Source organism: Bos indicus, chromosome 11 (genome assembly GCF_029378745.1).
Source record: "Bos indicus isolate NIAB-ARS_2022 breed Sahiwal x Tharparkar chromosome 11, NIAB-ARS_B.indTharparkar_mat_pri_1.0, whole genome shotgun sequence".
NCBI classification, from domain to species: domain Eukaryota; kingdom Metazoa; phylum Chordata; class Mammalia; order Artiodactyla; family Bovidae; genus Bos; species Bos indicus.
The window spans coordinates 50,040,150-50,053,752 of record NC_091770.1 but is presented as its reverse complement, the minus strand read 5'-3'; the positions used below and the strand labels follow the sequence as shown (position 1 = coordinate 50,053,752).

Genomic DNA, 13,603 nt, shown 5'->3' with positions numbered 1-13,603 from the left:
CATGACTACTAGAAAAACCATAGCTTTGACTAGACAGACCTTTATTGGCAAAGTAATGTCTCTGCTTTTTAATATGTTGTCTAGGTTGTTCATAGCTTTCCTTCCAAAGAGCAAGTGTCTTTTAATTTCATAGCTGAAGTCACCATCTGCAGTGATTTTGGAAACCAAAAAAATAAGGTCTCTCACTGTTTCCATTGTTTTCCCATCTATTTGCCATGAAGTGATGGGACTGGATGCCATGATCTTAGTTTTCTGAATGTTGAGCTTTAAGCCAACTTTTCCCTCTCCTCTTTCACTTTCATCAAGAGGCTCTTTAGTTCTTCTTCACTTTCTGCCATAAGGATGGTGTCATCTGCATATCTGAGGTTATTGATATTTCTCCCGGCAATCTTGATTTTAGCTTGTGCTTCATCCAGACTGGCATTTCGCATGATGTACTCTGCATGTAAGTTAAATAAGCAAGGTGACAATGTACAGCCTTGATGTACTGCTTTCCTGATTTGGAACCAGTCTGTTGTTCCATGTCCAGTTCTAACTGTTGCTTCCTGACCTGCATACAGATTTCCCAGGTGGTCTGGTATCCTTTAAGAATTTCCCACAGTTTGTTGTGATCCTCACAATCAAAGGCTTTGGTGTAGTCAATAAAGCAGAAGTAGATGTTTTTCTGGAACTCTCTTGCTTTTTCAGTGATCCAACAGATGTTGGCAATTTGATCTCTGGTTCCTTTGCCTTTTCTAAATCCACCTTGAACATCTGCAAGTTCATGGTTCATGTACTGTTGAAGCCTGGCTTGGAGAATTTTGAGCACATGATTGGCCAAAAGGAGATGGAGACACTCAGCCCATGGCTAATGGCTTTGGTGTTTCTTATATGTGTACTCAGTTGCTCAGTCACGTCCAACTCTTTGTCACCCCATGGACGTTGCCTGCCAGGCTCCTCTGTCCATGGGATTCTCCAGGCAAGAATACTGGTATGGGTAACCATTTCCTTCTTCAAGAGATCTTCCCAACCCAAGGATGGAACCCATGTTTCTTGCATCTCCTCCATTGGTAGGAAGATTCTTTACTGCTGCACCATCTGGAGTTAAGGCTTTAGCACATGAGTGGTAGAAAGGAGGTACAGACAAACACATAAGTCAGCCCATGACATATGGCTTTAATGTTCCTATGTGTAACTTCATTCAGTCTATATTGAGTTCGTGCCATGCTTGATTCATGAGATTTATAGACAAGTGTGACAGCCCTGGCCTCCTTAGTTTCAGAAGATAGAAGAGCATGTGTTGTAATGCAGGGTTATATAATGTGGAGAGAGACTGGGGGGAGGCAGGAGTGGGCAGTGGGTTGATGATCAGAGAATCTTTCCCAGAAGAGGTGATATCAGAACAGGATTTTGTAGGAAAGGCAGGGCAAACCAAGGAAAGGGAGCTATTTGCATCTCAAAGCAGATAGTTTGGAACACTACTTGTAGGGTGTAGAATACTACTTGCAGGGTGTGGAATGTGGGCACCAAAGCAACAGGAGAAGCAGAGGTCAGACCAGGGGATCATAGTACCATGAAGAGGAATGTAGATTTATCTTCTAAGACAGGGGTCCCCAACCTCCAGGATCTAATACCTGATGATCTGAGGTGGAGCTCATGTAATAATAATAGAAATTAAGTTCACAGTAAATGTTATGCTCTTGAATCATCCAAACTGCACCCCCACCCCCCGCCCCCGCCACATTGTAGGTGGAAACATTTTTTTCCACAAAACTAGTCCCTGGTGCCAAAAAGGTTGGGGACCACTGGTCCCCATGGGGAGCCTCTGAGGAAGCGTTATAGAAAGATCCCCTTGGCTTCAGGGAAGGTGTAGACTAATGAAGAGGCAAGATCAGAGGCCCCTGTGATATCATATACTGACCAACTGAACATGTTATGACCAGAGGCTCACAGGAACCTAGCTCTGTTTTTCCCCTAGGAGCAGTGGTTCAGGATGCATTAAGTCAGTGTTCCTGGTGATTTTATAGAACATGCTGCTGCTAAGTCACATCAGTCGTGTCCAACTCTGTGTGACCCCATAGACGGCAGCCCACAAGGCTCCCCCATCCCTGGGATTCTCCTGGCAAGAACACTGGAGTGGGTTGCCATTTCCTTCTCCAATGTGTGAAAGTGAAAAGTGAAAGTGAAGTCGCTCAGTCGTGTCCGACCCTCAGTGACCCCATGGACTGCAGCCTTCCAGGCTCCTCCGTCCATGGGATTTTCCAGGCAAGAGTACTGGAGTGGGGTGCCAACTACCACAAATAATAAGAATTGACTATTCTTAACTATTTGTTGAATGAATGTACTTTAACCTAAGGTACAAATTTTTACAATTTTTTAAAATTCAGTGTTTACATAGGAGTATTTCTACAAGGTCAGTGAGTTAGCTGAATGACCTTGAATAACTAATTTAACCATCTGGGGCCTTGATTTTTTTTTTTTTCATCTATAAAGTGGAGGTAATAACAGTGATCTCCTAAGGTGGTTGTGAGAATTAAGTTGGATACCATGCAGGAAAATACAACACAATATCATCCTATGATGGTGGTGGTGTTGTTTAGTCACTACTAAGTCTTGTCCAGCTTTTTTCCAACACCATGGACTATGGCTCACCAGATTCCTCTGTGCATAGGATTTCCCAGGCAAGAATACTGGAGTGGGTTGTCATTTCCTTCTCCACAGGATCTTCCTAACCCAGAAATTGAAGCTATGTCCCCTGCATTGGCAGGCGGGTTCTTTACCACTGAGCTACCAGGATGTCCTGTGATAGATCCTCCAAAAATGTTGGTTAAGTCCTGCCATTGGGATGGGTAGATCTCATCTGCATCTTTGCTGGGTGACCCAGGTGGATTTCTCTCCATACAGGATGTAACAATCGTATCGGCATGTGCACCTCCAGGTGGTGGCCGCAACCCTGTGACCCCTCGCTTCATCCGGCACTTCAGCATGCTCTGCCTCCCGATGCCCTCAGAGCACAGTCTGAAACAGATTTTTCAGGTGAATGTGGATTCCAATCTGGGCACAAAGGGTAAAGAAAATTTATTTGTTCCAAGGCTCACGCAATCAGCACAGCCTGTTGTGTTTCTAGGGAGCCCATCCATTCTGCCTGATCAGAAACCAGGTAAACACAGGGGCATCTGGGCAGTAGTTGATAGGCATTTGCATCATGACCTTCTGTGTTTATAGTCTCAGAGGTAGTCTTATAAATGAGGAAAGAGAGTCAGAACACCTCCCATACCTCTAAGGAAGGCTGTATTCTGGGCCCTTGACTCTCAGGAGATATCATCCCCACCTAGCTCCCACTTCGGTGCTCATCTCCTCCCTGACCGCCATGTCTGTGTCCGCTTGCCCAGCAAACGCCAGCCCCAATAACCAACAAGTTCAAGCGCAGCATACCTAACCCAGAATTCATCACCCCTGCTGCCCCCACCCTCCCAAGAGAAACAACCACCGATATTTCTTCCATCTGTACAGACTTTCCCAGGAGACCACTTCTTTATCCTTTAAAATGGGTAAGTAACTGTGTCTGCCCTGTAAATGCTCAACAGAAGTGTTCATTAAGTGCATGGCATTATTCTGAATAGAACAATGAGAGACCTTGAAGCAGCATGACCAAGCCGAGTATGTCATGGCCAACTATTAATAGCAAAGATGCTTAGAGGAGATAGCCGGTGAGCCGAGTCCTGCAGGGTGAAATTGACAGAGAGGATCAGAAACACACTGGTGAATGTGGTCACAGAGGCCAGAAGTGGTAATGTGGGCATCCAGGTAAGTTAAGACAGGTGACTGGTCAGGAGAAACTGGCTTTGGTGACCATAGCCCAGGAGTCAGAGAGGCAGTGATGCTGGCATTAACCAGCCTCTACATTTACCAGCATCTTCCTCTCCTTCCAATGGGGCCTTCTTAGAGGAGAGAAAGGACCAGACCCGGGACATACACAACAGTTTATAGAAAGTAGTTTTCATATTGAAATAACTTACATCCGTGGGAAATTATTTTTAATAAATTTGAAGTCATTCCAATAAGCTGTTTAGGATCTAAGGCCAAAAGGATACATGAGAAATGCCACATTTGGAAAAACTTTTAGAGAGTACTTTAGAATAGGGGAGGATGGGAGCTTATCTCCCATAATTAAGCAACAAGTAAAAAACGTGACAAGAAGCAGGTAACAGGGACCAATACAGGTATCAGGAGACTTTTTAACCCCCTCTTTTTGTTGATTACCTTTCTGTATATATTCTAGTCTGAAATGAGTGATTCACAACCATGCTGTCCTAACACACCCTTGTGATATGATCAGTGGTGAGGGAATGTCCCAAGTAACTTATGCCTGATGATAAAGTACTGAATTTGTAAATTGTTTTACATTTTAATCAATTCAAGCAATTCAGAGTTATCCCAACAACAACAACAAAAATGGCATTTTTAACTCACTCCAAAATGCTTTCTTGGGTGGGAAGAAGATAAGAGTCTGGGCTCCTGGAAATCAAATTGATCCGAACCCTCAGCCTCCTGCCTCTGCCTGTAGGAATGTTACATCCACAGAAATATGTCACTTACAGGAGCATCATGCAGCAAATACGTCACAGCTGAAAATGAGCAGCAATTACTTCTTCCTACTGTAACCTAGAGGCTAGTATTTAAAACTCGCACTAACCAAGGCCACAATGGAAATGCAAAGCAGCAAAATTGAGATTCTGGGGGCCACTAAGTTGGACTGTATTCACATGGGAACATGTGTTTTCCTCATTACCAGAATGGACTGCATATTTTATCTGTAGAAGAAAGGACTTGGATTCCAAGCTTTCTTTTTAATCACAACCCATCTAAGCAGAGTTCAAGAGTTCACAGTCCACCTTTCCTGTCCTTTGTGTGGAGGAGAAGGAACTTGGGGATAAACAAGAATTGAAAAAAGCAAAATCAACAAGTAAAAGTAAATTTGTTGATAGCAACATAAATAAACTGATTTATGTTTACTACATAAAAGAAACCTATGAGTCTACATAGTATATGTATCAGATCAGATCAGATCAGTCACTCAGTCGTGTCCGACTTTTTGCGACCCCATGAATCGCAGCACGCCAGGCCTCCCTGTCCATCACCAACTCCCGGAGTTCACTCAGACTCAAGTCCATCGAGTCAGTGATGCCATCCAGCCATCTCATCCTCTGTCGTCCCCTTCTCCTCCTGCCCCCAATCCCTCCCAGCATCAGAGTCTTTTCCAATGAGTCAACTCTTCGAATGAGGTGGCCAAAGTACTGGAGTTCCAGCTTTCGCATCATTCCTTCCAAAGAAATCCCAGGGCTGATCTTCAGAATGGACTGGCTGGATCTCCTTGCAGTCCAAGGGACTCTCAAGAGTCTTCTCCAACACCACAGTTCAAAAGCATCAATTCTTCGGCGCTCAGCCTTCTTCACATATATAATATATAATATGCTTATATTTATGTTTTTAATCGTCTCTTAGTTCTAAAACAATCAGTAATATCACAACTTTCTTGAGAGTCTATTTTAAGTTAGTTAAACAACACATATATGCAGGGAGATACCCATTAACAATGGGTCATAATTTGGATTATGTACAGTTGTAGGTGAATCAAGAACCATGGTTCACACACATTTTAGTTGTTTATCTGCTGGAATTTTTGTGCAAAAATATGCATCACTATATATTCTGAAGGTAAATTGGATAGCATACAACAGATTAAATTGATAATGTCACTAAATTAGATGTAAATTCTTTTTTTTTTTTTTTTTTTTGGCCACTTGGCATCTGGGATCTTAGTTCCCTGACCAGGGATCAAACCCACACCCCCTGCACTGGAAATGCAGAGTCTTAACCACTGAACCATCAGGGAGGTCCCTGAACTTAGTTGTAAATTCTAATTAGAAAGATATAACAGCAGTGATTAAAAGCCATGATCAACTCCATAAAACATTACTAATGTCCTCATGACAAATCCATCTTTCCTTAAACTGTGGAAATTCTGTCTTTGTCTTGTATGAATATTCTCAGTAAAACTTTTAAAAGTTGGCAAACATGTCATATAAGCCAGATCTTCGGACAGAATACCAAGCTGTGATCCTCAGTAAACTCGATAGCCACCTGATAGTTTTAATTTATGAATATCAGTTTAATAGCCCTTCATTCATTCACTAAAGAAATACTTGATGAGTATCAACCGTGCACCAGATGTTGGTACATCACTTTAAGCAAAACAGATGCCACCCCTGTCCTCATAGATCTTCTACCATAGAGACAGATAATACAGATAAATGAACTAACATATATGTAATTATAAATATATACTTTATATATATATAACTGTACTTGCATATATACAACTACATTCATATGTAAAATACTATATTTGTATACATACAACTGTTGTTGTTCAGTCGCTAAGTCATGTCCTACTATTTGCAACCCATGAACTGCAGCACCCCAGGCTTCCCTGTCCTTCACTGTCTCCCGGAGTTTGCTCAAACTCATGTCCATCAAGTCAGTGAAAGTGAAAGAGAAGTTGCTCAGTCGTGTCCAACTCTTTGTGACCCCATGGACTGTAGCCTGCCAAGTTCCTCCATCCATGAGATTTTCCAGGCAAGAATACTGGAGTGGGCTGCCATTTCCTTCTCCAGAGGATCTTCCTACTGCAGATAGGACTGCAGTAGGACTTTATTGTTTATCTCTTTTATAGACAGTAATTCATATATGCTGATCCCAAGTGCCTGATTTGTGAAAAGTGTTAGTTGCTCAGTCGTGTCCAACTCTTTGCGACCCTGGACTGTAGCCCACCAGACTCCTCTGTCTCTGGATTCTCCAGGCAAGAGAATCCAGAGAATCCACTGGAGTGGGTAGCCATTCCCTTCTCCAGTGGATCATCCCAACCCAGGGATCAAACCCAGGTCTCCTGCACTGCAGGTGAATTCTTTACTGTCTGAGCCAGCAGGGAAGCCCAAATGCCTATTTCACCCCTTTCTCCAGAAAAGAAGACTTTTAACACCCACATGTCCTTGCACTGGAATTTGATCAGATCTGGAGTATTTGAAAGATAAATTTTGGTTAAAAACATTCCAACTCTCTTATGTTACATTTCTGATTCTAGGCCATCTTAAACGGCTTCCTGAATGACTTCACACCAGCTGTAAAGCAAACTGCATCCAACATTGTGGAAGCCTCAGTTGAAATCTACAACAGGATGAGTGTTGATCTTCTGCCAACACCAGCCAAGTCTCATTACGTCTTTAACTTGAGGGATTTATCTAAATGTGTGCAAGGTAGTGTATGGAACTCTCGTTCCCTGGCCTGCACCCTCCTTCCATTTCCATTCACCCACACATCCCTGTGTAAAAGTGTATGGACATGGGTGTCTGAGATTTGCCTGGAAATTCCATTACAGTATCCCTGGTTTAGTCACCCTCCACCCCCACCCTTCACTGACTGCTCCACAACTTTCCTCAAACCACCATCCCATTTCTCACTCCCAGCTGGTGGCCTGTCTTCTTTTTCACTGAAGGAAAAAAAAAATATAATCAAACCAGAAGGGGCTCCTCTTCCAAATCTCCCAGACACCCTGCCCCTGCCTTCTCTCCCACTGCAGTGGTTCAGCTGTCCCTGCCCCTAATATACGCCAACAGCCTCCATGGTACTGAACCCATACCCTCCTGCTGACTCTAGGATTTTGCTTTATGTGTCCCCCTTCTCTTCTGCGTTGTCAGTACTTCTTCTGTCAGATCATCCCTAACAGCATACGATTCTGCTATAATACCTCCCATCTTAAAAGACACAGTTCTCTTGGGACTTCCCTGAATGTCCGATGGTTAAGACTCTGCCTTCCAGTGCAGGGAATGTGGGTCCTATCCCTGGTCAAGGAACTAAGATTCTACATGCCACAGTGGTGTGGCCAAAATTGTTTTAAAAATAAAATAAGCTACGAAGATATTAAAAATAATAATAATAGTTCTCTTTAGGCCCCCATATCCCCCTCTGCTACCCTCCTCATTTGCACTGATAATGTGTCCCCAGTTTTGCTTTCAAAAAATGAGGTCACAATGACTATATGTATATATCCAACTACCCATTTCCTTTAGTGTGGGATAAAGTTGAACTTACGGATTTTCTCATTAATTAAACTATCACTAGATATTCCACAATTGTAGAGTTTTTCTTTTCTCCTTTTCTGAAAAAACAGGTATTCTTCAGTGTGACCCAGGAACAATAAGAGAAGAAATACAGATCTTCAGACTCTTCTGCCATGAATGTCAAAGAGTCTTCCATGATCGTTTGATTAATAATGAAGATAAGCACTATTTCCATGCTATTTTGACAGAGATGGCCAGTAAATATCAATGTTTATATCAATCTATCCTTCTTTATTTACTTAGGTTTTTTCAGGGGTTATTTTTATTGTTTTAGTAGAAAAACAATTTGTTTTCTAATCCTAGCCATTAGATGACCAAGGAGACACAATTTGGTTTCTAAAATGAGCAAAATAAATTGTAATCATTCATTAGTATAAGTTTTTTCTTTGATGACCCACATATATAACAACATGTGAATTATTATGAAAATCATTTTATTGAAATTCAGAAAGGATTAATATTCCTAATTCAGCACAGAATTTTAAGTAGAAGAGGGAAAGTAGAAAACAAACAGCATTTTGTCAGGTAAGAAGCCAGGATACTTCTAAAGTATTTATTTATTAATATGTATTCATATCTGTTGTTTAATAAAAATGATTATTAATAGTAAATATTCATAATCTTAAATTCAAGAGATTATCAATCAAACCAAAGTGGTGTGGTGTTAACATGGGCTTTCTCTCAGTTTCATGAGGATTAATTAGGCTTCTAAGTAAAGTACCAGAGGTAGTTATTGTGTGTATCTTACCATTAATACCCTGCATTCAAGCTAATCATTATATTAAAAATTGATTTTATTTTTTGAATAGACAAACATTTTGGAATTGCTATAGGCCTGGAATATTTTTTGACTAGGCCCATCATATTTGGAGATTTCATTAAGGTAAGTAAGTGTGTTGTAGTGACTTGACTACATTTGAAATTTATAAAACATTTACTGTTTTCTAGTTCAAGTTCATATTCTACAGGAGCTTTGCCCATGTGAAGATTCAAGACCTAGACTAGGGGTGGGGGGTGGTCAGCAAACTATGGTCCATAGTCCAAATCCACTCACCACTCATTTTTGTAAATGAAGTTCTATAGGAACACAAGACCCATTTGACTCTGTCTTATTTATCTGGTTGCTTTCTAATGACCAAACAGACTGAAGTACTAGCAACAGTTACTATATGACCTGCAAAGCCTAAAATATTTACTATATGGCTCTTGAGAGAAAAAGATTGCTGACTTCTGATCTAGTTATATTCATTTTGATAATAGTGATTCAGAGACTGAATTATCAGATATTCCATTTGAAAGGAAGCAAAGAAGTTTAGTCTCTTAACTCAGAACTGGAATTCTCTTACCATATTCTATGTAGCTCTTCAGACTCTGCTAAGATATTTCCAGTGATGAGAAGCTAATTAGTTAGCAGTTAGCTAGCTAGTTAGTTAGCCTTCTTCATTTCAGGGTAGCTCTAATTAGTAGCAAAATTTTCCTTTTACTAAGTGCTTCAATCCTGGGTGTTCATTGGAAGGATAGATGTTGAAGCTGAAACTCCAATACTTTGGCCACCTGATGCAAAGAGCTAACTCATTTGAAAACACCCTGATGCTGGGAAAGATTGAGGGCAGGAGGAGAAGGGGATGACAGAGGATGAGTTGGTTGGATGGCATCACCAACTCAATGGACATGAGTTTGGGTAAACTCCAGGAGTTGGTGATGGACAGGGAGGCCTGGTGTGCTGCAATTCATGGGGTCGCAAAGAGTCGGACACAACTGAGCGACTGAACTAAAGTACCTCAAGTCTGTCCCCCCTAATAACATCTACATGTAGGCCCTAATTTTACCTTCTAGACCCACCTAGAATATACTTCTTATAGGTGAATAACCTTAGTCTAGGTTAAAAGACTTCTATCTAACTAACTACCGTACCTATGTTGACAGGTAGCCATCTTGTTTTACCAAGACGACTCTTGCTTGGGCACACACAACACTACTAGTGTCTCTACGAAAGCAAGGGCCATGTCTGCTTAGTTCAACTTAAATCCTGTTTCCTACACAGAGCTGCAGCAGTGGCTCTCAACCAGTGGTGATTTAAACAAATGAATGGATTCATCTTTATATTATATTTATGCAATATCTCACCACTCTGGTAACCCTAGACAACAAAAAATGGTAATAATAAACAATTTATTCTATGCACTATATATATTTAATATTTCTTTTTAAAAGTTTAAAGCTTATTTTCAGGTGGTGATTATATTTCCTATGTGTTTCTAATGGTGGTATTATCAAATGGGAAAATGAAGCAAAGCAAAGAGCAGCTGGACTCTTCTTCCATTGCCTATGTGTATTTTAGTCAAAGATTTCAAAAGAAAATGTCCCCAGGACAGTTGCTATGGCAAAGACAATAAATTATCAATAGGTCCAAACAGGAACTCAGTGCCCTATAGTTTGTACCGAATATCATTCTCAATGATTTATTTAAACAAATGACTAGTATGTAAAAACTACATATAGTTCTAGCATGATTTTTTAATAAGCAGTCTGCCAACCTAATTTTCAACCATTTCACTTTTCTGATATCAACAGCTTAGGAGCAAAAGTATGAAACCAGAGTTAAGTTAAATGAGAGAGAAGTAAGAAATTTTTTTAAATTATTTCTGAACTTTTGTGTGAATTTTATTGCAAAGATCATTTGAAATTCCAGTGTCTCACTTGAAGCTGCTGCTGCTAAGTCACTTCAGTCGTGTCCGACTCTGTGCAACTCCATAGACGGCAGCCCACCAAGGCTCCCCCGTCCCTGGGATTCTCCAGGCAAGAACACTGGAGTGGGTTGCCATTTCCTCCTCCAGTGCATGAAAGGGAAAAGGGAAAGTGAAGTCACTCAGTTGTATCTGACTCTTAGCGAAGAGGTTGAGTTAAATTAATTTTTCAGTTAACCATGAATATCTGAGTTGCTTTAATCCCATTTCCTTCATTTTACAGCCCTGCTAGCATATATAAACAAATGATTAAATAGAAATAGAAATAATGACCCCCTCCTAAGGTTATGTATATTATATATGTTTATACATCAGAATTGATCCAACTTGGTTCTTATCCAATAAATCGTCTTCTAGTTTGGAGCAGATAGATCTGACCGGATTTATGATGACATGCCTGATATGGAGAAAATCGCAAATGTTCTACAGGACTACCTTGATGATTATAACCTTATAAACCCCAAAGAAGTAAAGCTGGTGTTCTTCCAGGATGCTATAGAGCATGTTTCAAGGTAAAGTGCCATCAAGTACCCAATAATGCATTGATCCATTTTCTTTTATATTAAAAGGTACGGATTAAGTTATACAAACTCTTAAAATTGACTGCTAGATGGACAAAGGTCTATTACCAAATCTTGCTATAACTTAAAAGTTATTTTTGATATCTTTAAAATATGTATGGCATGAACTTTGTATGCAATCTCGAAAGTCATTATTTTTGCAAAATATTAATAGATTGCTTTTGTTTTGAAAATGTCCTGTCTCATTGCAAAACAATTTTTAAAACCTAAATGTGGTTTACAGAAATATACAGAGTAGCCAGGCTGATTTAACATGCATGCCTAAAGAAATAGGAGATTTTGCTTTGTTTGTAGCAAAACAAGTCAAATGCAAGGACCGTAGATTCCATCTGCTTATGAGTCGGACTCATACCCACTGCAGGTATCCTGTGAGGGTCATCCCTAATGTCTAGGTATCGAGTCTGAATATCTGCAGTCCTTGGGGCACACAACTTTTTGAAGTGGCTCTTGTCGTATTGAACAATTCTGAAATTGTAAATATGTGTTAAAAATGTTAAAATGACAAGGTTATACTGTATAGCACAGGGACTTATATTCAACATCCTGTGACAAACCATAATGGAGAAGAATATATAGGTGTGTGTATAACTGAGTCACTTTGCTCTACAGAAGAAATAAACACAAAATTGTCAATCAACTGTACTTCAATAAAAAAATTTTTTAAGTGTTTGAATGACCCTTCAAAGGTAAGTTAAGATCTGCTCCCCGTAACTTCTGATACTCCATCTTCTGGAGCAGTATTAATGATACCAATGGCACTGAGTGTGACTATAAACCATGATATGGAATATCTCATTTAACTTCGGTAACACTTATCTGTGGCTCAATATCATGATCTTTCTAAATATAAGGCTCAGAGAATGTTCCAATGGTCTGATGCTATATAATAATCCACTGTAATACTTAGTAGCTTCATTTTTTTCATTATTTCTCATGGGTCCCAGCCATTCTCCCCTGGGATCTCTCACACAATTGCAGTCAGACTCCGCCTAGAACTCTCTGCCTCCATGTTGACTCCACTGTCTCTGCATGGGCATCATGAGAGTGTTGGGACTTCTTACACGGTAACTCAGGGCTCCAAAGGCTTGTGCCCCAAAAGACTACCAGGCTGAAGGCAAATGGCCTTTCACAACACAGCCTTGGGAGTTACTCAGCATTGCTTCTGTCATACTCTTATCAGGCCAAAGATTCATACGGATTCACAAGACAGGATCAGAGACTCTACCTGTTTGTAGAGTCAAAGCAAGTAGAATCAGGAACATTACTGCAGCCAGTTTTGGATAATATTTTGTGTCACAGAGAGATTAAGTCCACTGTCCCAAGCCCTCTTGCTGGTGAGTGGCAGGCTGAAGATCATAAGCAGTGTTTCCGGTTTCCCAGGTGGTTCAGTGGAAGAGAACCTGCCTGCCAATGCAGGAGGAGGGTTGGGAAGATCCCCTGAAGAAGGAAATGGCAACTGGCAAGAAGGAAATGGCCCACTCCAGTATTCTTGCCTGGAGAATTCCATGGACAGAGGAGCCTGGCCAGCTTTAGTACATGGGGTGCAAAGAGTCAGACACAATTTAGTGACTGAACAACAACAGCCTCTAGCTGGCCAGTGACAGGCTACAGGAATTGTAACCAGTGCTTAGATTCTAGCTTCACTGGTAGATGCCTCGGCCCAAAATGGATCCACTCTTTTTCATAACAGTTCCTCCAAATACTTGAAAATCATTACCAAGCTCCTCTTAGCTTCACTTTCTCCAGGCACAATTATGCCAGACTTTTCACTGTTTCCTACTAGCAATTATTTCCAGTCTTCAACATACTGAGCCCTTTATCATTTTTCAATGTTTCACTTAACATGTGATACCCAGATTTGATGTAGCATTCTGTGGAATAAGCTGTGCAAAATGTGTGTGAGGGCAAGATTTCCCATAGGCTACTACCATGGAAGACAACAATTGCTTTGTTTGTTTCCCTCGTCAACTATATTTTAGTATTGGACCGTATTAAGATTGACAAATCTCCAGAATTTTTTTTTCTATAACCATAAGCAAGCCAAGTCTTTTGTGCTTCCCATACTTCTGCTATTTAATTAACTCTAATTCAAAGATTCATGTTCATCACAGCTCAA

The 13,603-nt window shown here is 40.6% G+C and overlaps 1 protein-coding gene across 4 annotated transcripts in view; it reads left to right on the top strand.

Moving 5' to 3' along the window:
* DNAH6 (dynein axonemal heavy chain 6) overlaps window positions 1-13,603 on the top strand; it is a 278,835-nt gene that overhangs the window by 149,687 nt on the left and 115,545 nt on the right. For all 4 annotated transcript variants that reach the window (XM_070798839.1, XM_070798838.1, XM_070798840.1 and 1 more), the window contains exons 41-45: window positions 2,884-3,015; window positions 7,124-7,295; window positions 8,210-8,356; window positions 8,969-9,042; window positions 11,264-11,418. In XM_070798839.1, the coding sequence (XP_070654940.1) occupies window positions 2,884-3,015; window positions 7,124-7,295; window positions 8,210-8,356; window positions 8,969-9,042; window positions 11,264-11,418 (680 nt within the window). The remainder of the gene's footprint in view (window positions 1-2,883; window positions 3,016-7,123; window positions 7,296-8,209; window positions 8,357-8,968; window positions 9,043-11,263; window positions 11,419-13,603) is intronic.